The sequence below is a fragment of the Chanodichthys erythropterus genome, chromosome 10 (assembly GCF_024489055.1).
Source record: "Chanodichthys erythropterus isolate Z2021 chromosome 10, ASM2448905v1, whole genome shotgun sequence".
In the NCBI taxonomy this organism is placed as follows: Eukaryota; Metazoa; Chordata; class Actinopteri; order Cypriniformes; family Xenocyprididae; genus Chanodichthys; species Chanodichthys erythropterus.
This window is the reverse complement of record NC_090230.1, coordinates 44,229,082-44,255,673: the sequence shown is the minus strand read 5'-3', so window position 1 is coordinate 44,255,673 and position 26,592 is coordinate 44,229,082. Positions and strand designations below refer to the sequence as shown.

The window sequence follows — 26,592 nt, the reverse complement described above, 5'->3', positions numbered from 1 at the left end:
TGGAAATTCTTGACTGGGTGCTAATTCAGTAGCCACTATTTTAGTTTTGAAATAAATGCCCTAACTGGGTGAGAAGATGATGACATAAAGCCTTGGAACTATACGTTTACTTGCCTTCCGATGAAAGATGTGGAAAGATCTAAAGTAAATTGTCTAAGAGACCAATTTGAACTAAATTCAGCCTTGAAAATTTTTTTTTCTCTTTCTCCTCTCTCCCCTCTCTCGTTCTGTCGCTCCCCTTGCTTCCGTTTCCTTTCTCTCATCTCGTCTGTCCTTACCCCCAGGTGCTGCGGACGCCGAGACAGGCCCTGGGGGGGAGTAGAGCGCAGTCTCGGGAGTACCACCTGGCCTGCGAGGGGCGATGGGGGTATATGACGAGCAGGGCCGGCGAGAGCCGTGAGGGAATGGCGCAAGGCCGGTGACGCAAGTGATAACGAGCATCACCTGCGAGGCGCGCCAGCCTCGAGTCTCTCACAGAGGAGCTCCGGAGGCATAAAAGGAGGAGTGATGACAGTGAAGGACGAGGGAGAACCAGGCCTGGACTTTATTTTATGTTATATTATGTTTGTGTGGCCGGCAGACGTCCACGAGGGTCTGCCGGCATTACTTTTGTTTTGTTCTTTGTTCATTTCATATTAAAGTTATGTTGAATGTTCGCCGGTTCCCGCCTCCTTCTTCCCGTATCTACAAACAGTGTCATTCCATAAGATCTGGCAGCAAAGCAGAACAAGAGTTTCTCTATCCATTCAGTGATCTCCAGAAGAATGAGGATCAACAAGACCTCTATCTGCTTGGAGAAAGTGACAGCAGTTCCACAGTGAACACTGACAGCGATGTAAACACACATGATGATATCATAAAGGACAACTTAAAGGTTAGGCTTGCTCCTGTAATTATTAAAAACAGAAGGACTGAAGTTGAAATTGACAATGAGGAGGAGTATCCCCACCGGGGATAAAAATAATTCAGCAGAGGCAGGGATACACAGACCAGAAGGGGGGAAATTCCCCCCACCCCTTACAAATCGCACCCTGCACCTAAGCACCCTCAAAAGTTTTGTTTTTCATGCTATGAGAGGACCAACGACCAATTGCACTCTGCAGTTTCAGAAGTGATATCTGCATATAAATGCAGAATTCACACTCTAAATTGCTCCATAACCATAACACAGGACAATAATAATAAGCAATGTAAATGCAGAAAAATATTGGAAAAGTCGGAAATGGTTCATTGACATTACCTGAGCAGTTTCAAGGCACACATTTATTGCATGGACGGAGCAAACACATAATGTAAGTGTCTAAATGCATACAGTTCAATGAATGATAAATGAAATTATTAACTTAATGTCATTAAACTGAATGTGCGAAGAAACTGCTGAAATAACTACACCATTAACAACAGTGACATAAGCACGCGGTTTATCAATCAGATTCGCATTAAAGTTGCGTTCCTTAGTAGGATAGCAACAGTAGAAACCCAGCGCGTTTTCTTTCAGAATCACCATAAGGGAAATGTTCCGTATAAAGAGAACAAAGAGGGATTTTTACTATTCCGTGAAGAAAAGTTAGTTTAGAATTAGTTGGGAAAGTCCATGATAATCTCTCCATGTAAGCATTAGTATTTTTAATGTAGACCTGGAACAGTTTAATAAGGTTGTGTAGCCTTTAACACTATCCTCCACTATATTTAACATGAACTAGGCCTAACAATACTTTTAAAACCCTTAAAAATTGGCTTATGTAAATTTCCACAAATGCCAATTTTTATAGGCTGTTAAAATAAAGTTATGTAGCATCATCGAGAACTAACATTAACAATGGACAAAAGGTTTTTGGTTTGTTTGTTTGTTTGTTTTTGCCCTTACTCTCTGACCTCCTAAAGGCCATTGTGTAATTCACACCCTGACTAAGACACGTTGAGGGAAGCATTTCAATATCCCTATAAATGCATATTAAAATGCAGAATCGAATCAAATTAATCGAATCGTCTCGAATCGAATCGTTCTGAATTTGCAAAAATCGTTCTCAAATCAAATCAAATCAAATCAAATCAAATCGAACACCTATGAATCATGAATCGAATTGGATCGCTGTCTACCCAAAGATTCATAGCCCTAATCTGCACTTTACTAAAGCATCCTGACTAATTTCAGGAGCACCCTCAGTGATTTGGAACCGGACTTGCACCTGCATCAATGCAAGAACAAAATATGCAACTTAAATTGGATACACTGAAAAATGCAGGTTAAACTTTGAAAAGCTTTGAGACGCGAATTGTGCGCTTCTTGCGTGAACATTCTGAAATCCACGCTATTTTATTAGATCAGCCTTTGCCGTGTGATAAGCGCACTAAGCTATATTGCGATTTTGTTTTCTGTTCAATTGACGAATGCTTTGCCAATGCAATGACGAAAAACACTGCGTTAGTGATCTTAGGTTCATTATAAAACTGTGTCGGGACAGATTAAACTATGGCGGGTCACCACTATAATAAAATAGTTTTCATACATTTGAAATAGACTGCAACAAAGCAGGACAATCCATTTAAAAAGACTATTATTCACCTGTATGTGCTTGAAGTCTTCGACACAGACAGCGTTTTAATCATTTGTTTATAAATTAAACGAAACCTTTAATAGCTACTATAAAGAACTCATTTCTGTCCTTTACATAATCATCAGGCGATCTTTTCTCGATGAACTAAAGTCACAAAATGCGTGATATAACAATAGATGGCGGAAATGCACGATTTTAGTTCGTGATCTGAAGACGCTGTGCTGCTTCAAAGCATTGCAGGCTCGTCAGAACCACAGTCTATAACCAGAACGCAAAACGCAATGTAGCTTGTAGCTTTTGGTCGGCGTTCACCCCTACTTGCTGGTAAAAGTAGTTAACTACTGGAAAAGCTACACTGTCTTAAAAGTAGCTGAACTACTGACAAGCTACTGAAAATGTAGTTAAACTAGTAGCGTCGCTACATGTAGTTAACTACTCCCCAACACTGTCTTTAAGTAATGGGGGTAGTTAGCAGCAGCCAGCAGTCAACAGCAGCACATCATCTGAATCCTGTCATATTCTATATAGGCTAGTGTGTGCATTACACATTTTACAAAGGAAATTACAGTTTTTCCTCAAATGCTTTTTCTCAATTCTCAGATTTTTTTCTCTCAAAACAATATGTTCAGATCTCTGAACAATTAGTTTCCTGTTCCCATCAGATTTGAGTTTCTTATTGATTTAAGCAAATTGCATGTGTGCAAAAGAGAAAGTACAATTGTCTAGAATTTGCATAATAACTAAAGGCACATGGCTTGTTGAAAAACTGATGTGTTGATTCTCAGTGAAATTGTCGAACTCTTCACAACTTCTATTTTTTCATCATGTGAGCCATCACATGCAGAATGATCCATTCAGCTATCAAAATCTATCAGACATGTGTGTATATTCCATATATATCTGACAATTTTAGTAATGTCTGTTTAATTGGCAAATGGCCTTCCATAGTAATAAAATAGGAATCACAATCATACCAATCAAGTTTAGAATCATATATGCAGTTTGCCTAGCACAATACAAATGTTCATTTTCTTTTGTGTACAACATTGACTTGATTTTCCTTAATGTATACATACTGTTGGAAATCTGTATGTAAAAAGCTCAGTGTGATACAACAGAGCATTAAGCTAGACAACTTGTACAGAAAGCAGTCAGTGTCAATAAAAAGCAGAAGAAAAAAAAAAACATGAAAATTTAAACAAATTTTCCATGGTGAAAAAAACATCTAAACATTTTGAGCAGTATGGCTCACACGATGACAAAAACACTTTATATCTACTGACACGAACTACATTTTAATGCATGAATGAAATGTTTTGGGTGAGTTACTACATTTTGCAGACATGCAATAGAGTTCTGATGTTCCAGCAAACAGTTGTGACATTTGCACTTACAGTTTAGAGAATGTTAAGAGTGTTTCGGGAATGTGCCAAAGCGATTGAGAAAAAACTATATAAAATTTCTAATGACTATACTATGCAACAATGAGAGAGTTACTGTAAAAAGAGAGGTATATTTTATTAAGTTAGCTTGATCTGGTTGGTTGGTTATCTGATGAAGGCCTAGTTTTTTAATTAGAGCGCTGTAAGAGTGAGAGTTGCACCTTTGTTCAGTTCAATAAGTTGGCTGGTAACACTTTACAATAAGGTTCATAAGTTAAACATTAGTTCATGTATTAACTAACATGAACTAACCATGAGCGATACATTTGTTACAGTATTTACTAATCTTCGTTAACATTAGTTAAAGAAAATACAATTGTTCATTGTTTGTTCATGTTAGTTCACAGTGCATTAACTAATGTTAACAAATGTTGAAATTAACATTAACAAATTTTAAAAAATGCTGTATAAGTGCAGTTTTATCTATCTATCTATCTATCTATCTATCTATCTATCTATCTATCTATCTATCTATCTATCTATCTATCTATCTATCTATCTAATTTCAAAACTACTTAACTAAAACAAACTATTTCAAACTAAAACCTTCAAACTTCAAGCTTTTAAAACTACTTAACTTTCAGGTGAGGCTTTTTCAAGCCAATTTAAAGTGTTTCTCTACGAACCTTTTTATTTAGTTTTATATGTTCTTTTATTTTAACCAGTATTTTCAACTTAGATTGTACCATTCAGAATAGTATCAGATTTAATGTTTAATATTAATGTTTTGTTGTCTTATTCATGTGCAGTGTGACTTCATAAGTACTTGTCAACCACAAACACTCATGGCCATGACTCCTTATGCAATAGGAGCAAAGTATGCAGTTTTACTAAATAAACCCCTACCATTTACTCGGAACTAAAGACACCTTTGCTCAAACTATGACCTGTATTAAGTGATTATTTTTCATTGCAACCCAAAGTTCATCAGAGCATATGAGATGGTGTGAGATAATGACTTAGTGTAAGATTATTTTCTGCTAAGTTTGGTTTGATAGTAGAGACTACAAAAAAAAAAAAAGGCTTTTATGGTGTTTTATTAATTTTTTTTTTTACAAGAAATGAAACACTACAAAATTTAGTCCAAACACCATACCAAAACCAAAAGTCACATGACAAAAAGTGCAAAGTGAGATTGTAATAATGCCCCAGCATTTTATCTAATAAAAACAGATATGAAGTCCTGTTCATAATCATATAATTTAATTTACGGCACATAATAGTTTAGTAGGCTACTCCTATACAGTGCTTAAATACAACGAGAACTTCAAAAATACTCATAAAAGTACCTACTTACAGTTTTCAAGTCAGTAAGTGGCCATTTTCTTCACATTCAAGGTGCACCATCAAATGTCTTAGAAAAATACGTAAACGGGTACTGCGTTTATAACAGCTATTCCCATCTGGCGTTAAACAAAGCTAATGTAAGCAGCAGCAGCAGTTAGTTCTCATAAATACACTCTTCTGTCTGAGCTTTAGCAATGGACTGTGCGTTTTGCCGGGACATGGCGAAGCTGAAGTTCTCATACACTTTATTGCTGAACACTATAGATCCATTTTCGTCTCGCTTTCTACCTGCAAAATCAAACAGACACCCAGTTAGACAGAGATAACACACACATACAAATACAATCAACATACACGTATTTCCTTTCCACAGATAAACCGTCATATTAACATATTTAGACCTAAATTAATTATGAGTGGTTTGTGCAATATAAACTGTTATGGTCATTATGGTAAAAGTGGATCTACTGACAATTAGTGTCTAAATTGTCAATTATTTAAAAAAAAAATATCAAACTTTAATTTAAAGAAATTTTTGTGTGTGTGTGTGTGTGTGTGTGTGTGACGATAATGAGGCTAATGTTTATTTACCGCAGTTGTTGTCGCCATCTAGTGGTGGTCTCTAAAAATATGTTTACAATATACTGGATAGGTCAGGACGAATTTAAAGTTTTTAGTGATCCGTGAGAACTGTTAATACTCTGTAGACGAATGCAACATCCTTAGTTACTTTCCCACGTAGACCTAACTAGTACAGATATTGTTTGTTTTGGTCTTGGTCTTACTCATTTACTCAAAATAAGATCTAACAACCAGCTAATTCTTGTTTCTAGCTGAATGGTTAGGGTTTTGTTTGCTGGTCAGGCTGGGAAACCAGCTAGACTAGATTCAACCAGCTAGGACCAGCATTTTACCTTCTATTTAAGCTGTTTTTAGTTCACCACATGCTACAAACAGATATGTTAATTCACTGTTTTTAATTTCGGATGATGTTCTGAAAATATAAAAATGTTGTCCTTAAGATTTTAACGTCATATTGACAGAAAGCAGAAATAGACATAGGGAAGGATACAGATGTTTAGAGATAGAGAGGTGTTTGAACAGAGGGAGGGAGATTTTTTTCCGTCATTATTTCCGTCAAATTCTTGCATTCTTTTTTTAACTGCTGAACTATTTCTTAACTTGCATTATTGTGTAACATATGAAAGTAAGTAAGATTCTTCATGCAATGTCCTATTTTCTTTAAGTCGCAGTTACTGTAATTCGCTGCTCCCCTGTGGGAGTCGAGGTTTCTATAAATCAAAGTAATCTGAGGTGCATTAATTGTTAAAGAGATAAACATAATCATATACTCACATTTGCAAAGAACAACAACAATGATGATGATGATGATGCAGAGGATGAGGCCTGCAGCAGCACTGCATATGATGATCAACTGCTTAGCTGTCATGGTCACAAAGAGGGTATAATCAGATCCTACACATCAGACGGATTAATGTTTGATTTTAATGTTTGCTAGAGACCATCATATACTATTTGCAATAAAGCAAAAAAAACAACAAAAAAAAAAAAAAACGTATAGGCCTATGTACTGGAATTAATGTGTGTTAGCATTTTTAAGTATTACACAAAGTTCCTTGATAGAAATGCTTAATGACATCAGAAGCATTAAGTATTTGGAGGCAGTGGTAATTTAGTATTTTAGTACAATTGAAAAACTATGTTATTTTTTAGTCTGGTTAAAGTCAAATCCCATTATTTAAACAAACTGCTCTATATCTAACATTTAAACAGGTATATGTGGTTTCAGCATTATTTAGCAGTCAACAATAAGGCTGGTGGGAATTTGCTTACTTGACTCATTTAGTATATTAAACATTGTACTCTATTTTGTCCTGGTTAAAGTGATAGGTAGTTTAAATGACACACCTTTGTCAGAAGCAGGGAGTTGTATACTTATTTGGGTTTGACTATTTGAGTAGCTGGCGTGGCAGGTGATCATGTCTCCATCACTCCAGTCAGGTTTACACAGATCCAGCTCACTCTTCATGTCATAAGATGTGGATGGATGAAGTGACATTTGACCTCTGCTCCAGGTGAAGTTCACCAGCTCAGGGTTCAGACTCTCTAGAGAGCAGAGCAGATGAACACAGGTGTCATCACTGCTGTTCAGGAGCTGCAGGGACAGACCTGGATGTGCTGTAGGGGAGATGGAAATGATGTTTATTACGGACATCTAGGTAAGATGGGCAACAACAACAAGCGACAGTTCAAATAAATCATTTATGAATGGCAATCACCTGCAACATGGAGTATCACATTTGAGATGTTGTCAAATGTTGGTGGTGGAATTAATCTTGTTATTTTACAGCTGTAATTACCAGAGTCATTGGGCTGAAGCTTTTCTATACTTAGTGTAAAAGATGTTCTGTTGAATGTAAAACGAGGAATGCAACCATTGGAGGAAGATCCAATATTTTTTTGAATAATCCATTCACAGATAGTTTCGCTAGTTGCACTATTTTTTGTCCACTTTACAGAAACTTTTTCACTGTCATCAGGTGGTGAGTGGCAGGGCAGATGGACAGTCGCTCCTTCATCTGCTCTGATAGACTCCGCATCTGTGGATTGACACAAATTTCAGTGTAACCGACAACAGCATGTTCCCTTCAAATATACAGTACATATATCAAAATTATTGTTAAAGATTTCACAGAAAGTCTACCACATATAAGATGCATTGACAATAAACTTTACAATAGTTTAATTTGTTAACATGAACAATGAACTATACTCTTACAGAATTTGTTAATCAAATGTTAATTTCTACATTTAAGCACGTGAACTAACATGAACAAACAATGAACCTGTACTGTACTGTATTTTTATCGACTAACAGTAATAAGAGTTAATAAATGCTGTAAAAATACATTGCTCATAGTTATTCATGCTATCTTATGTTAAGAAATGAGACCTTATTATGAAGTGTTACCACATTTATTAAGCCCATCACTGGCATTGTTGTCTTGTGTAACTAACAGCAGAATGATCCGTTAAAATATACAGTACAGATGTCACATTTTTTTAAAAGAAAAGATATCACAAAAAACAAAAAAACAACCGCATCTAAGATCCATTAATTTAGTCTATCACTGAGATCTTTGATTTTAGTAGGTTTATATTTCTTAGACAGTATAAGTCATAACTGAGACAATAGGCTCTTTTATTGCTTCTTTGCTTTAAATAAAAGGCCAAAATAAACAGAACTAAAGTCTCTTACCTGTATGCAGGAGACAAATTAAAGTCAAAAATAAAAGACAGTTTGTAACTTGTTTTAAAAACATGTCGATGCGCTCAGTGTGTGAGACACTTCTGCGCTCGTGAACACACATTCTGAGTGATGAACTTCCTGTCCATGAGCCCACCCATAATCTAGATCACAAGTCAAAAAAAGAAAAAAAAAGTCCTTTGGTCATGCACTCAGAGATTCACTTTAACACAGATTGTATTTACTTACAATGGATATTACCATCACGTCATTGTTTTACACCATTCTGAAAGGACAGTGTTCATAAACTTAATCTGTTTCTGTAAATAGCGATTCTATTATCTTGAATGAAATATTTCTGACTCTTTGTTGTGTATTCAATGGCATGGAGGAAATGAAAATAAAGAGGTAACATTTTTAAAAATGCATTTTACTTTCAAACATGGAGGGGTAGAGAACATGGAGTCTGTTGTTGAATTTGCTTTCTTTTTTCAGTGCTTCTGCTTTTCACATAAAACCTACACAAGATGCCACAGAGTACTGGAAAGGGACACCACAACATTTCACAACATGCTCTGACTACTCAGTGTTCACCTCCTACTAGTACAGACTTGATGTTTTGTGGGGGCACCAGTGACAGACTTAGCACTACCTCTTGTAATTGTGGGTCAATTGATAGTCTAGTGGTGTAATTTTAGTTTAGTATATGCAAGGGAACAAGGGTTTTTTATGATAAACCAAGCAAAGTGCAACTGAACTTGACAGCCCTTAAAAATGAAACCCCCAAACACTCGACCACAAAATCTGTTGTACTAATCATGTAAATCTCCCTGTAGTCCATACTTTTATCACTTCTTTGATCACCAAAGTGACGTATTTAAAAAAAAAAATCCTCTGAAAACAAGTGTCTTCATGCTTTAAAATAGCCTGAATGTAACTTTACACCCTTGCTTCATCTAATATATGTGGATCTATGAATATGCTAATTAGCTCCGCATCCACTCACTCGCGCGAGATGAGAGATCCACTCGGTTAACTTAAGCCGGGTTCACACTGTGTGATTTTGGCCACGATTTGGTCGACTGAGACAAATTTTGCAAATCCTAAAAGATTCCTATAATCCTACGCTAAAATCTGTACTCTTTGATCGCTAGTTTGACATATTCACAGACAGCCGATTAACAGGGCCGCGTTATCCTAATGGGCAACATGGGCTGCAGCCCAGGGCCCCGAACACTGGGGGGCCCCCGAGACAATCCTCTTTTGCATTTTAAAACGCATTGTCGCCACACCCGAATCAAGATTCACAGGCGCAGCGGACACGTCACGCACGCAGAACGCATCTTTCTGCAGCCAAATAGTTTCAAAGGCTCGCACGCACGTCTGTGCGCGAGATAGAAGCCGTGTGCATGTTCATAAAAATGAAGCATAGGCCTAATAGAAATAATGTTGTCAATAACTTGCTAAAGCCTATCTATGATAAACGTTACTACTAAAATCATTAAGAAGCTGAATAAATGGACAAAGAAAGTGTCAATTACCATGACTTACTGATGATCTATTGCATTTGACCGTCATTTTTAAAGTGGGTTTCTGAAACTTATGCATGCAGTAATGTAAGCAAGTACAGAATTTTAAATGAGTCATCTACGTCTGCACATTTTAAGATAGTACACAAGATGTGAATGAATGTAACTCGTACACTCGTTGGGGTGGATACTTTTTATTCAGCGAAATAAAATGAACATAAAACGTGATGGAAACAAATTTAGAGAAGAAACTAATAGTACATTTATTAGGTATAAAACATTTTTTTAAAAGTCTGTGACAGAATAATTAATCAACTAGAATAATCTTCGGACACATCGCATCTGAAATGATGCTGTAACGCGCGCGTCGCGGCACAAGTAGCACTAACTGATACTGAAGAGCCCCTTGTTCTTGCTTCCTCCTATACAGCACCCCATTTCTCAGTTCAAGACAACTCCACTCCCTCAACCACAATACCATATCAGGTGGTTGACCCCTCAGGGTACCTGGCCTAGTCCCATTCTTCATCCATTCAATTACTACCTCAAGCTCTGGATCTTTCCTTTGCCATTCTGCTAATGTACCCTCTTAGATGTTAGAGAGATCAGGAAGACCATGCTCAACCTCGTGTTGAAATTCATTCGGCAAAGCATCAACACTATGAGTGAGGGACTCAACCAATGTAACTGGAGAGTGTGGAGGGCTTTCGGGCAAAGCAATCACCTGATGCATCTCTCAAATGGCATTCACCACATCCGCCATGAGAACCTCAGACCCAGTTTCAGGCTCCGCCAGGTGGTGAAGTGGAAACTGCTTGATCCTTTCTCTTTCTTTCTGAAAGACGAGTCAGCAAATCCCAGGACAGGAGCGGAGGTCAGCTTAGAAATGATAACATCAAAGGCATGCTCACATGCAATGGTCCACCGATCACCGAAATGCTCTTTGGTATTGAAGTACCCACCCCCCTCTCGTTTCCCACTGCGGCCCCTACGAAGTAGAGGGTACCCTTCAGTGAATCCCGTGAGAGATTTGACTATCTTTGAGTAGTCACACACAAACTTTCTGTAGTACCCTGCAAATCCTAAGAACGCTCTCAGTTCTTTCAAATTTGTAGGCCTTGGCCAAGACTTAAGAGCTTCAATCTTAGCCGGGTCAGTCTTTACCCCATCCCTCGAGACAACATGCCCCAAATACTTGACTGAAAGAAACGGCATTTTTCAGGCGACAACTTCAACCCGTACTGCCGATTGAGGACCTGTACTAACCGCGACTCGTGTTCTTCCAAGGTCTCTGAAAAGGCTATCAGGTCGTCAATAAAGACAATAAAGACTAGCACCGGTTTCCTGTGAAGATCACCCATGCACCGCTCCATTAATCTTTGGAACGTACTTGGCGCATTCGTGATTCCTTGGGGCATTCTATTGAATTCCCAGAATCCAAGAGGGCACACAAAAGCAGTCTTGCACTTATCAGCCTCATCCATCTCAATCTGGTAAAACCCAGATTTTAAATCAAGCACAGAGAACCACTTTGAGCCTGTAAGTACAGAAAAGACTTCTTCCAGATTGGGCAGAGTGTATGCGTCTTTGATCGTCTGGAAATTCAACTTCCGAAAGTCGGTACAGAGCCGTACCGAGCCATCTTTCTTTCGGACTATAACTATGGGCGAAGAAAAGGGGGACTGCGACTCACGAATAACTCCAGCAGTCATCAGTTCCTGAATACAGTGCTCCCGGCAGCCACAACTTCATGAAGATTCCCTACCAGCTTCACTTGTCCTAATGCTTCACTGCTGGTTTGCCTCCACCTTGCCACAAGGACTTTAAGCACTGCCTGATATCCATGGAGACTCGAACAAGGGCTACTCTCAATTTCCTTAATGCAATGGCTGTAAAGCACATCCAGGGAGTTGGTTCCGACAAGAACTTGCGACAGACTTTTTAGATCTGGAACTATTATAAGCTAACGTGGGGACCTCGACTTCAATGCCTATGAACTCTCTAGGAAACTTTAAAGTCAGTTCAGTGTACCCTAAGTATGGCACAGCTTGCCCATTGGCTCCCTCCACTTCCAACAAATTTACTAACGACTTCAGTGGGTGATCAGACAAATGTGCCTCGTAGAATGACTGGGGACTGTAGTGACCTGAGACCCTGTGTCAAGGAGACAATCTAATTCCTTTCTATCAATAATGATCTGCGCAGTGCACTTAACCCCTACTAACCCCTTCGTCAGGCTTTTTAGCGGTGCTTTATGATGACTGCTCGTGACAGACTCTTGCCTGTAACATTTAGGGCAGATACTTTTACACCTCGTCTCTGTATGCCCCACTATAGAGACTTCCCTTTAAAGACAAAGAGGAATGACCATGCAGCGAGTCCCACTGAGCTTGTTGCTCCCTCAACTTACGCCTCTTTTCCTCAACCTTTGCGGGGTTCACAGCATTTTCACAAGCAATGGCCAAATGCCCATCTTCCCTGCATCTGAAACAATATCCAGGACGAGGCCGGTTGGTCATTGGTTGGGACCTTCTAGCACTTCTACCAATGTCTGTCTCAAACGAATTCTGTGCCGGGAGAACTCGAGGACCAGCAGTCTCACGGTGGTCTATAACTCTTTTGAGTAACACTCTGAGCCCGCAGCTCAGCAACTTGTTGTCGCAGCTTAGCGATTTCTGAGTCATCTGAATTTTCGCGCCTTACTTCTTGGGCCATGGATGCTTTCAAAGTGGTAACCTGAGTGCGCAAATCTTCCACTACTTTCCTCAAAGTGCTCAGCTCCACCTTCTCAGAGGATGCACTCGGCCGCTTATGGCCTGTGTGTAACGAGGTTCGTAAATGTGGGAAGAAGGAGGCGGGAACCGGTGAACTTTCAACAAAACTTTAATCTCAAAATAAACAAACAAAACGAGACGTCTGCCGGCCACACAAACATAATAAAACATAACACAAAGTCCAGGCCTGGTCCTCTCTCGTCTTTCACGGTAGTCGCTCCTCCTTTTATGCTCCCGGAGCTCCTCCGTGAGGGACTCAAGGCCAGTGCGCCTCCCAGGTGAAGCTCATTCACACTCGCGCCACCGGCCTCGCGCCGTTCCCTCGCGGCTCTCGCCCGCCCTGGTCGCCACACTGTGGTTTGACTTAAATTATCAACTTGGGCCTGGACCTCTGCAAGCTGTTTTTTTTTTTGAGGTCAGTTTCAGAAGTGTCAGAATTTGTAGTCTCATGAGAATAAGCTGATACTTGCTGAGTGGCAGCTCGTGGTCTCGGGTAGGTATTAGGAGCTTTTGACAACCCAAGGTACTTTTTCATCCGCTATTCCGTGGAGACATGCTTACCCTCCTCTGTTCGGATTAAAACAACCAACTCAGCAAAGGTGGGTGGGTGAGCCTCCCTCCTTCCTAACTGAAGGCTGGCTATGAGACCATCGTCCCAACACCCTCTCATGAACTGTTTCAAGAGGCAACGATCGTGGTCTCTCTCCGCAATGCCTCTCCTCCTAATCGTTGTACTCAAAATAACTTGCAACCGATGCAAAAAATCTGATGACTTTTCTCCCTGTTCTGTAAGGTGCCCATGAATTTGGCTAACAGTTCATCACCATCCTCTACAGAACCATAGACCTACTCCAGCAACTCAAGATATACCGCCGGCAAAGCTGGAGGTCGCACATGTTTCACTACGTCTGCAGCTGGAGGCAACAAGCTGTCTAAGATCCTCCTCACTCTATGCAAGTCTGAAACCGACGGGTCACTTAACAGGAGATCTACACTTGCTCTCCAAGTATCAAAATCGGGTTCATTTGGAGGGCACGGGCTCCTCCCTGAGAAAACTCTAAGTCGAACTGAGGCATGCTGTGCCATTGTGGCATCAGCAGTCTTCACTATGTGCTCTACTACCATTCTTTGAATACCCGGTGGGTCAGCGATGCTCGCACAAAAAGTAGGGTTAGTAGTCACGGTAACACCATCAACAACGTTTTCTGAATTTGGGAAGGCCATAGAGGCCTCCCGTCTCTTGGTTGGGTCTTTTGATTCTGGGGTTCGCATTTCAGCAGAGGTAGACAAGGGCATCGGGGAACAACACACAGGTTCTGGAACGATTGCTTCCACACTCTCAGAATCATTAAAGCTTGCATTTTGTGCTCTTAATGGAGAACGGTTAGCGGAGTGGGCTTCCTGAAGCTTTTCCCACTCCCCCTGAAGCACATCTAAGAAAGACTTCCCACTTCCCCTAGCAAGGGCCTTCAACGTTTCAAGATACTCTTCAGTAACCGTACCACTAGCTGTCTGCTTACAGACGCTAGCCAGAGCTCGTACTTGGAATGTAACACTCGGGTTTGAGAGACTTCCCAGGGTTAAAGGTAACAAGGGTGTTAAGTTCAGCATGGAAGTGCTGTGAGCATATTCCATAATACCATGGTGATGAAACTCAGAAGTTTGGTCATTGATTATCAAATTACGTCTAATTGATCCATACTTTTGCAAGAATGTCTCTAGCTCACTATCTGTCTCGGTTAACGTGAGGCCTTTGACTATGACTGCACTTTCCACATTCACGTTTTCTCTCTCTATGATGTCCATTATCGCAAAGTAAAGTCAGCACTTTTTCTTTTTTCGTAATAAATGTCCTCATTTTCAGCCTTTGCCAGACTTGCTCAAGAGACTGTGTTAGCAACAAGGGTAGAAGGAAATGACGACAACACTGGCTGCATCAGAAACAGGTAAGATGTATTAAAGGATATCAATAATGCAATAATAAAAGGAAAAAAAAAATAAAATAAATAATAATAATAATGTCAGAGATTCAATACATCATCAAAACCAATAAACAAAAAAAACAAAAATGGATATAGTGACCAAAAAGGGGTAATGGAGGATGAAATAAATGAAAAGAGTAAAATAAGTAAATGTATTCTTCTTATAACACTTATTTAAATGTTCTATTGTTCTATTTATTTTTTCTATTTTAATAATTGTTTTTTTATTTCCTTTTGACCTATTTAGATTCAACCTAATAAAAGTAATAATATGAAATATAGATATATAGAATAATATAGAATATATATTTCACCTATTTATTCAGTTTGTTTCTAGTTGGCTTATTTAATATAGATAATAACCTTGAATTTGACTATGAATACAATTCTTCCAAATGACACTTTGAGATACTTTTTTTTCACTCTTGTTCTTCAGAAAAACAACAAAAATAAAATAAAAATAAACCCAAATAATTTGACAGTGGAATTTGAGAGTAGAAAATCAGTAGAAAAAAATCCTTTTATGGGCATGGCTTGCCAGTTCCTGCTCGCAGGCTCTTTCCAATGCAATGCAGGGACAGTTCAAGTTCAAAGTTTTCTTCGATGATCGTCCGATTCCAGAAAATATGCTGCACCCGACTCAAGAGATGATGGAAAACAGAAGATATGCAAAAGAAGGACAGAGATGGGAAAGAAAAGAAAAAACCCAACCAAGAGAATTCTACTTTTTTAGTTATGAAGTTTCCAGACAGGCAAAACTCCAACCTCCGGAAGTTTCTCTCTCCTCTATGCACCTGTTTCCGCGGGGCGCTACTGTAAAAGAGAACGTGGGTACAACTTCTGGTGAGGCGGCGGAAGTAGCATACCAATGGTATTTTGTGTGCTAATTAGCGAAGAGGCTAAGTGTTTTTTGGATCATTGTTTACTTTGTAAAGTTGCAAATCTTTTTGAGAGATGTCGTTACGGTGCTCAGGGACAACATCTCAGTTTACTACATTATTAGTTAATAATATCACAATACAATAAACAGTTTTCGTGTTCTTAATTGCTCTTTACTTTACTGACCTTCCGCAAAAGTGCTGCTGCATGACTAGCTAGAGCATCCCGACCCTGCAATACATGAACAACCCGCTGTCTGTACTTCACCAGTCACTGATGCACCAAAGCCTTATGATGTTATTGACTCCTAACGTGTCGTGCGTGCCAGAGCCAGTCGCGTTTCCACTGTATGCGATACTAAAGGCTACTTGTTAACCACTGCGATAATAAATACACACGTTTATGGAAAATATCAGAGACTGATTGAGGAATATAGACAATTCTTATATGATTATAATCGTGTATTTATTTGGTTCAATGTTTTATCTGTCTCTTCCCTGCCTGTTGATTCCTGACAAATGCGTATCTTTCACAGATTCACACACTCCGGTTAACTCGTATAACTCATAACTCCTGTTGTCTTCTCATGAGCTCCCTCTGTTGCTCTGGCTGAAAGGATCAGGATAGATAGACGGAGAGCGAACATCCTCGGATAGCAATCATCGCATAATTTAGAGGAAAATAAATAGAAATGCTCAGAAAAGTGACGTAAACATAGGGTATGTTATCAATATATTTCTAAACGTGTAAGCCTTTGGATTTAAAAGCCTTAGTGGAGTTGTTTTTTGCATTCTTGTGATCGCAAATAAATGTAAGCAGGCGCAACTGAATAGGTCTGTGTTTTCTTTTTATGTCAATATAAATATCAGTTAGATTTAGCATGATTGATGTGCACTCCTGACATAAATTAATACATTACTATTACTGTAACATTTTTTATTGTAAAACATTGTTCAAATATTTATGCCGGAATCTTAAATCTTTAAGTAAAAAACAAACATTCGCAAGTTTGGATCGTTAAATCTTGAATGACTGTCAACTGTTGAATGAATGAGTGTCACGTCCAGCTTGTTTCGAACCGGAAGACGCTCCCACGTTTGACGCAAGGCCTCATGGGGCGTAAACTTGTGGATAGAGGGTATGCATTGACGTCACTTTCCCGCCGAAAGCGCGCTCCTCAGCTGGACTGAGTGGCAAAAGAAGCTGCTGCCTGACTGGATTTAACAGGGGAAACTGCGAAAACGCGAGTAAAACTAACGATTTACACTAAAGGTTGGAATTGAATGTGTTCCTTACAACTTGTCAAATAAACCTAATCCATGGATATTGACATGCAGCCTGGAGTCGTGTTTCCTGACATTTATATTTCGACGGCGGGGAAATACATAAAGCAAAACTGCCTGTGAATATTCTATATAACTACAATATAGGTAGGTTTAAATCAGCGTAATCACTTATATCAATGTTATGTCGTCATATTGTCCAGCCCTAAAATATACATAGTTTTATAGTACAGTTTTTTTTTCAGTGTTGTTTATTGAAAAACACCCAATTATGCAGAATATAAAATGGACAATATTTAATTGATGAGTTGTCAACATAATATATAATAATACAATAGCCTATATACGGTACTCAAAATCCAACAACTTGACACAAAATGATAACTGCAAATCATGTTTCTCTGCCTGGAGTCGAGCTGTTTCTGTGAATTGCTTTTTTCCCTGTTGCTTTCAGCAGTTTTTAAATATTTACCTAAGGTTTTGGGTCAAAGCTATTTGTACAGTCAGTCATAACGTTCGTTAGCCCAGGGCCCCGCGAAGGTTTATTAACGCGGCACTGCCGAGTTTGATCGCACTGACCGTTGCGATCGAATTTTTACCTCCGACGAAATTCTGGCAGTGTCAGAAGATTTGGCGCACAATCCTCCAGTGTGACTTCCCCTGCGACAAACGTCAAATTTTCTTCGTTTTTCAAGACAAGCCGTGATCAAAATTAACAATAGAGATGTGTTTGTTAGCCACTATTTCAGTCCCGCATGTAATGCAGCTCACTGTCATCGAACGTGTGCAGTCTGACATAAATGACGGCTGAGATCCCACAGTGTGACATGAGGATCATGTTCGTACAGTCTGACAAGCAACCATCGTAAAGGACTATTATAAATCGCACAGTGTGCACCCGGCTTTACTGAGGTAAACGCTGCACTATGGCTTTTACAACGTCGGACACATGACGGTAATTAAAGCAGAACTAGAACTAAAGCAGTAACTTTTTTTTACCTTCATAAATAGTTTTCTAAGTCCTTACGATGGTTAATTGACTTGTAGTGGTGTGTTTGAGGTGAGCACAACCCCCTCTGGCACGTCTACGCCAGAAAACAGCACTTGCAACTTGAGCTGCACCGACCCGAAACAATCTCGCCTCATGTTCCCGTTCACGCGAGAGTGACAAAATGCTTTACGGTAATTCAAGAAAAATGTATATATTATGTCTTTATAAGACAATTTCGAAAATTACCCACCTCCATCGAGTGTACTGTATTTGCAAATTACCCACCTCCTCTTTCTTGTACTGTATTTGCAAAACTACTGCGCTGGCGAGTGTTGTAGTCGTTGTAGTCCAGAGCTGCGCTTGGAGTATTTATGACAGTGTGATTCACTGAAGGAAACTGTAGGGGGAGCTTCGCGAATCTTGCTTAGTTCTGCTTTAATATGATTAGCCTTTTGCTTGACTACATTAGCAAGCAGCTGCTAATAATGTATTGGTAATGTTACAAACCATGTTCCCATTCGACTTCTGAATCAGACAGATGCCTTCTAAAATCAGTATCCTTAGAAACGCTTTGAACAACTTCGAATGTCAGTGGAGAAAGTTAGGCTTTATAATTCATCATAACATTGTAATATACATCATACACCCGCTATATTGTTAAATCTACCCGATTTTTCATATCAACAGAATAATATACCAGGATATATTCTCTTGAGATTCATCTGCATTAGAGCGGTCATAGTAATGATATGCTAAAGCCCAGCAGCACTTTGACGTGACTGGTTACAAGGTAGTTTGTGACATCAAAAAAACAAAAAAAAAAAACAAACAAACAGTGATTTCAAAATGCGTTTTTGAAACTGTCTATATATCACTGCGGTTTTAAACAGAAAATACTTGTGTTGACTTATGAATTTGCACATGGTTTGTCTTAAAGCATATTAAAGGTGCCATCGAACGTTTTTTACAAGATGTAATATAAGTCTAAGGTGTCTCCTGAATGTGTCTGTGAAGTTTCAGCTCAAAATACCCCATAGATTGTTTTTAATTAATTTTTTAATTTTGAGGCATAATTAAAAATGTGCCGATTCATGCTGCGGCCCCTTTAAATTCTCGTGCTTTCCGCCAATGGAGCTCGCGCTTGCCTTGAACAGCATAAACAAAGTTCACACAGCTAATATAAACCTCAAAATGGATCTTTAAAAAGTGTTCGTCATGCATGCGCATGCATACATCGGATTATGTGAGTATTGTATTTATTTGGATGTTTACATTTGATTCTAAATTAGTTTGAGGCTATGCTTCGTGGTTGACGGCTAATGCTACACTGTTGGAGAAATTTATAAAGAATGAAGTTGTGTTTATGAATTATACAAACTGCAAGGGTTTAAAAATTAAAATAGCGATGGCTCTTGTCTGATGGTGATGGTAATGTTAACCACATTTAACAGTACATTAGCAACATGCTAACGAAACATTTAGAAAGAAAGTTTACAAATATCACTAAAAATATCATGTTATCATGGATCATGTCAGTTATTATCGCTCCATCTGCCATTTTTCACTATTGTCCTTGCTTGCTTACCTAGTCTGATGATTCAGCTGTGCACAGATCCAGACGTTAATACTACCTGCCCTTGTGTAATGCCTTGAACATGGGCTGGCATATGCAAATATGGAGCGTACATATTAATGATCCCGACTGTAACAGCCGGTGTTATGTTGAGATTCGCCTGTTCTTCTGAGGTCTTTTAAACAAATGAGATTTTTACAAGGAGGAGGAAACAATGGAGTTTGAGACTCACTGTATGTCATTCCATGTACTGAACTCTAGTTATTCAACTATGCCTAGATAAATTCAATTTTTAATTCTAGGGCACCTTTAAAAACACCACATAGACATATAAACAACATTAAAAACTTGATTTTCACCTCAGTGGGTCTTTGAAGAATCCATTTTTTGTTGTTTTTCATTTTTGGAATGTACATTAAAAACGACTTCTCAGAATCTGAGGGGTTTGAGTGAGAACAACACTTCTGAGGGTCTCCTTATGATGAACAATTATGAACCTCTCAAATGGATCCTAAAATAATGTCATTTACTCAGCCTCGTGTCATTCCAAATGTGTATAGGTTGTTTGCACAGCGCGATATAAACAAACACAGACTAGAACTGAACACAGCGTGACGGCAGCTTTACATCCTCTATATCTACCTCCTCGATGGCAGGAAAGTCTTTCAATTCAGTGGAAAAGTCACTCCTCTTCATAACATAAAGATCACGTCAAACATATGTTGTGATTTTGTTTTTCTAATTTTCTTTTGCCCTCCACTGGTATTTCGGGCGTCACCAGAACCACGTGATTGCAAACAACCTATTAGGTTCTCTCTTCTGTGGAACACACAAGAAGATATTTTGAGCGATGATGGTAACAGTTTTGGTGACCACTGACTGCTTAAAAATAATATCTTCTAAAAATATTTTGTGTCATGTTCCACAGAAGAAAGAACATCATGAAGTTTTGCAACAACATTAGGGTCATTGCTTCTTTCATGTTCCACAGAAGAAAGAAATTTATAAGAAATGACATGAGGGTGAGTAAATAATGTACGAATTTTCATTTTTAAGTGCACTATCCCTTTAATTGAGGCAAGATAACCCTCATGGACACCATATTTAGAGCATCAAGTCATATGACACTTTACGTTTCCACTTTCATTTTATATTTATAACATTTGGTTTTATACAATCAGTGGACAGGAAAGTTCTTTATTAGATATTTATTTATAAGTGATTACATAAAACAGAACAGAAGTTGGCCTATAATTGCTATTTGATTTTAACAGCACAGTCAAGGACAATGTGCAACTTGCATTAATTCTCTGAAAATCACAAAGCAGTCATTTTTAAGAAAGTATAGTTTATAAGTGTAACTGGTAAACTATCATGTAATTTATTGTTTAGTGTGTCTCCACAGCAGCAGGTCAGAGTCTTGTCTGCAGGATGACACATATTGTCTCTTAATTTAGCTTATTTTTGAACAAATTAGCAGTGGTTTGTTTCAAAGTGGTTGCAGTGATTTCACTTTCAAAGCAAATTATATTAATCCTGGATTAAAGATTCTAAAGGAATCACAACATCTCAACACCCCTCCCCCCCTCCCTTTTTTCCTTTTCTTTTTTGCTAGATGGAAAAAATATAATTTGAACATGCAGAACAATATCTAGATGAATACGATGCAGATGAAGATGCTGAAAATGGCCACAAAAACAGCTGGAAAGTTCTGTATGGATTCTGGAAAAGACAGAAAAAAAAAGTTAGCCTGATGCCTGATAGATTGGTTGAGATATATATATATATATATATATATATATATATATATATATATATATATATATATATATATATATAATTATTTTTTTTTATATATATAAAAATATTTGAGAGATAATTGCAGTGGAACAGCTTTTGCTAAAACTGGCATACTGTACTAGTTAGTCTTGGTTAAAGTGATAGATACTTTAAATGACACACCTTTGTCAGAAGCACACTGTGAGGGGAGTTGTATACTTGTTTGGGTTTGGCTATTTGAGTAGCTGGCGTGGCAGGTGATCGTGTCTCCATCACTCCAGTCAGGTTTACACAGACACAGCTCACTCTTCATGTCATAAGATGTGGATGGATGAAGTGACCTCTGACCCCATCGGCTCCAGGTGAAGTTCACCAGCTCAGGGTTCAGACCCTCCAGAGAGCAGAGCAGATGAACACAGGTTGTCATCACTGCTGTTCAGGAGCTGCAGGGACAGACCTGGATGTGCTGTAGGGGAAGAAAAAGAGCAACATGACAAGAATGTTTTGGTTAACATTGATACATTACCATTGTGCATTAGAGACATCTAGATCAAGGTGATTCTCTACAGCAAGACATTTTAAACAAATCATTTATGAAAGGCAAAATCACCTGCAACACTGAGTGTCATATTTGAGATGTTGTCCAATGTTGGTGGTGGAATCATCCTTGCTGTTTTACAGCTGTAATTACCAGAGTCACTGAGCTGAACCTTTTCTATAATTAGTGTAAAAGATGTTCTGTTGAATGTAAAATGAGGAATGCAATCACCGGAGGAAGATCCAGTTTGTTTATTAAAATTCCCTTTAGAAATAGTTTTGCTAGTTGCATTATTTTTTGTCCACTCTACAGACACTTTTACACTGTCATCAGGTGGTGAGTGGCAGGGCAGATGGACAGTCGCTCCTTCATCTGCTCGGATAGACTCCGCATCTGTGGATTGACACAAATTTCAGTGTAACCGACAACAGAATTTTGCCTTTGAATATACAGTAAATAAATCACATTGTGAAAGATATGCATCACAGACAAATTACCACATTTATTAGGTTTATCACTGGGATCTTTGATATTAGTCAGTTAATACTTGTACTTGTAATACTTGTAATACTTGTTAAGAAGTATAAGTCACAAAATGAGACATTTTAAACTTCTTTGTTTTAAATAAAAGGGCAAAGTAAACAGAACTGAAGTCTCTTACCTGTATGCGGGAGATAAATTAAAGTTAAAAATGAAAGACAGTTTGTAGCCCGTTTTAAAATCATGTCGATGTGCTCAGCGTGTGTGACACTTCTGCACTCTTACACACACATTCTGAGTGATGAACTTCCTGTCTATGAGCCCACCCACTATCTAGATCACCATTAAAGATAAAAAAAAAAATCACACACACACACAATCTTCCACTGGTCAAACACAAAGAGATTCACTTTGTGCTTATTTAAAGTAACTGTAGATTATTATCACTGTTATCTGTTTATGCAGCTCAATTCTGTTTGTAGACTTTCATTTATTTCTGTGAATAGAACTTAATCTTTTGTCTTGAATGAAATCTTTCCAACATTTATTGCTGTGTATTGGCCTGGCAAAGAGGAAATGCAAAGAGTAAACTAGTTTAAATAGAAAAAATAACTGTTCTGCTTTCTGTGTTAAGGTGACATATCACAGCATCCTGGAAGAAAAGACCACAAAATTTCACAATCTGCCCTAAATATACAATCTTCACACTATATTTTTACGGTATCTTCATGAATCACCCTCACACTCAATAAAGGTAAGCCAGTTATTATTTTATTTAAAAAGTTTGGTTTTATACAACAGGATGACAGGGTGATTACATAATCAGAAATAGTCTATATACTGTATATGTGTGTAATTATACATATATGTATTTATAATTACAGAAACAGAATTATACAATAAGTTTCTCATGTTGATGGTCCACTGCAGCAGGTCACACTCTTATCTGCGGGATGAGACATGAATACAGTTCTTATACAGTCAAAGCTAAAAGTAATGTTTCATGAAATGTTTCACCATTAAAGATGAATTTCCCATACATATGTTCATAAAGACATTTGTTGACTTTGTCTTTTTTTATTTAATAACATATCACACACTTTTTTTTAATGGAAATTAATATTTAGTTATTATTTTTAAGGTGTCAAATTTTGCATGTATTGAATGTGCAAAATGCACATTATGTCTTACATTTGGAAATGCAGAAAAACATCCAGATGAAAATGATGCAGATGATGAAGGTGCTGAAAAGGACGACACAAATCACTGGAGATCTCTGGCTGGATTCTGGAAGACAGAAGATTTTATTTTGATTTTTATGGTTAATTTCTTTACTTTACAAATTATTTTGCATTTCAAATTTTTAATTTCATTCAGTTTAAAAATGTATTTACTTTTGAGAATTTAAAAGATAAGGGACATTATAAATGCCACCAACAAAAACAGAAAATGTTCATGACACACAGACATCATGATGGTATCCACAGTGCTCTTTATGCATTTCATTTTCTAATCAGTGCAGCTGTGTGGACAGTCATTTTCTTATTTCCTATTTTAAAATCACTCACCCTCATTGCTGAAGTCAAGTGTAATGTTCCTGCTGAGGGGTGTTTGGTGGTATTTTAGTACAATTGAGATACCATGTTTTTTTTTTAGTCTGGTTAAAGTCAAATCCTGTTATTTAAACAAACTGCTCTATATCTAACATTTAAACAGGTATATGTGGTTTCAGCATTATTTACCAGTTAAAGGTGCTAAAGACATTTTTGCAATATTACTTGAAACTGTCTTTACTAACTGATAAAAGACTATTTATTAGGTGCACTGAAAGGAATAATATTAATATACATCATCTGTGCACGAGGTAGGGCCTTAAAAACATCAGCCAATAGTTTACGCGATCATCGCGTAAACGATTGTCCCTCTGGCTTGTCAATCACTGCCGTGACGTTCTTTGTGAGAGTCGAGCGCAGATGCGCGCTTCAGTAACTTTCCACACTCCACAGGCGCCGCATGCAATGTTTTTGTCAGGAGACAGGAGTAACAACTGCAGATTATGAGTTACCTGCGGTGAGTCCGACATAATGAATCCACTAACACGACACAGCGAATGCCGGTGGTAAACACTCGTGTTCCAATACTCGTGCACGAGTTTTGGGAGGCGTTCTCTCAAAATGAGCTGTGAAGGACGGGGGTTGTTCTTACGCATGCGCTCATTTCAAAAACTCACTTTGGCTTTTGTTTCTCAGTCGACGAAAAGATCCTCTTTATCACCTTTAACAATAAGGCTGGTGGGAATTTGCTTACTTGACTCATTATATTAAACATTGTACTCTATTTTGTCCTGGTTAAAGTGATAGGTAGTTTAAATGACTCACCTTTGTCAGAAGCAGGGAGTTGTATACTTGTTTGGGTTTGACTATTTGAGTAGCTGGCGTGACAGGTGATCATGTCTCCATCACTCCAGTCAGGTTTACACAGATCCAGCTCACTCTTCATGTCATAAGATGTGGATGGATGAAGTGACCTTTGACCCTCTCGGCTCCAGGTGAAGTTCACCAGCTCAGGGTTCAGACTCTCCAGAGAGCAGAGCAGATGAACACAGGTGTCATCACTGCTGTTCAGGAGCTGCAGGGACAGACCTGGATGTAATGCAGTGGAGGGAGATGAGCAACACCAACCTGAACTCAAGTATTCATAGCATGACTTAGTTAACAATGATACATTACTATTGTGTATTGGTGACATCTAGATCAAGGTGATTCTCTACAGCAAGACATTTTAAACAAATCATTTATGAAAGGCAAAATCACCTGCAACATGGAGTATCACATTTGAGATGTTGTTATATGTTGGTGGTGGAATCATCCTTGCTGTTTTACAGCTGTAATTACCAGAGTCACTGAGCTGAACCTTTTCTATACTTAGTGTAAAAGATGTTCTGTTGAATGTAAAACGAGGAATGCAATCACCGGAGGAAGATCCAATATTTGTTTGAATAATCCATTCACAGATATGTTTGCTAGTTGCACTATTTTTTGTCCACTTTACAGAACCTTTTACACTGTCATCAGGTGGTGAGTGGCAGGGCAGATGGACAGTCGCTCCTTTATCTGCTCTGATAGACTCCGCATCTGTGGATTGACACAAATTTCAGTGTAACCGACAACAGCATGTTCCCTTCAAATATACAGTACATATATCAAAATTATTGTTAAAGATTTCACAGAAAGTCTACCACATATAAGATGCATTGACAAACTTTACAACAACGTTTCATTTGTTAACATTAGTAAATTACATTTGTTAACATGAACTCACAATGAACTATACTCTTACAGAATTTGTTAATCTTAGTTAATGTTAATTTCTACATTTACTACTACATTAAAAAAATAATAATAATTAAAGCATGTGAACTAACTTGAACAACAGAATTTTGCCTTTAAATATACAGTAAATAAATTACATTGTGAAAGATACACATTACAGAAAAATCTACATTTATTAGGTCCATCATCTGTTATTAGTCAGTTACACAGTACAAGTCACAAATGAGACATTATATAAAACTTCTTTGATTTAAATAAAAGGGCAAAGTAAACAAAACTGAAGTCTCTTACCTGTATGCGGGAGATAAATTAAAGTACAAAATAAAAGACACGTTGTAACATGTTTTAAAATCATGTCGATGCGCTCAGGTTGTGTGACACTTCTGCACTCTTACACACACATTCTGAGTGATGAACTTCCTTTCTATGAGCCCACCCACTATCTAGATCACCATTAAAGATTAAACAAACACACACATACACACACACACACACACACACACGCTAAAATGTTTACTCTGTTTATGCTATTCAATACTGTTTGTAGACTTGATCTATTTCTGTGAATATAGCTATCTTTTGTCTTGAATTAAATCTTTCCATCATTTTTTTGCAAAGAGCAATTGAGAATAAACTAGTTTAAATAGAAAAGATAACTTTTTTATGGCTTTCTGTGTTAAGGTGACATATCATGGCACCCTGGAAGGAAACATGACACAATTTCACAATCTGCCCTAAATCTTCAAACTTACTTACTTTACGGTATTTTCATGAATCAGCTTCACACTTCTTAAGGGCAAGCCAGCTATTATTTTATTTAAAAAGTTTGGTTTTATACAGTTGGGTGACAGGAGAATCATTTATATATTACATGTTTGTTTGTTAATTGATACTTTG

At 38.0% G+C, this 26,592-nt stretch overlaps 2 protein-coding genes and 1 long non-coding RNA gene across 3 annotated transcripts; all 3 read right to left on the bottom strand.

The window, feature by feature from the left end:
* Positions 1–3,483: 3,483 nt before the first annotated feature.
* LOC137029645 (cell surface A33 antigen-like) lies at positions 3,484–20,233 on the bottom strand. Its single transcript, XM_067399288.1, has 6 exons — positions 19,926–20,233; positions 8,568–8,719; positions 7,588–7,908; positions 7,217–7,486; positions 6,644–6,730; positions 3,484–5,575 (listed from the first exon to the last, which is right to left on the bottom strand). Exons 2-6 carry the CDS (start codon positions 8,677–8,679, stop codon positions 5,442–5,444), a joined length of 924 nt encoding a protein of 307 aa, XP_067255389.1. The 5' UTR covers positions 8,680–8,719; positions 19,926–20,233; the 3' UTR covers positions 3,484–5,441.
* Positions 20,234–21,152: 919 nt separating this feature from the next.
* On the bottom strand, positions 21,153–22,628 carry LOC137029644 (uncharacterized). The gene is made up of 4 exons (XR_010896312.1): positions 22,545–22,628; positions 21,956–22,276; positions 21,529–21,811; positions 21,153–21,288 (listed from the first exon to the last, which is right to left on the bottom strand). It is a non-coding gene; the product is annotated as an uncharacterized lncRNA (long non-coding RNA).
* Positions 22,629–23,173: 545 nt separating this feature from the next.
* Positions 23,174–26,064, bottom strand: LOC137027564 (uncharacterized). The gene is made up of 5 exons (XM_067395750.1): positions 25,987–26,064; positions 25,177–25,497; positions 24,742–25,044; positions 23,555–23,650; positions 23,174–23,309 (listed from the first exon to the last, which is right to left on the bottom strand). The coding sequence occupies exons 1-5, from the start codon at positions 26,048–26,050 to the stop codon at positions 23,272–23,274; spliced, it is 822 nt and encodes a 273-aa protein (XP_067251851.1). The 5' UTR covers positions 26,051–26,064; the 3' UTR covers positions 23,174–23,271.
* Positions 26,065–26,592: the final 528 nt, after the last annotated feature.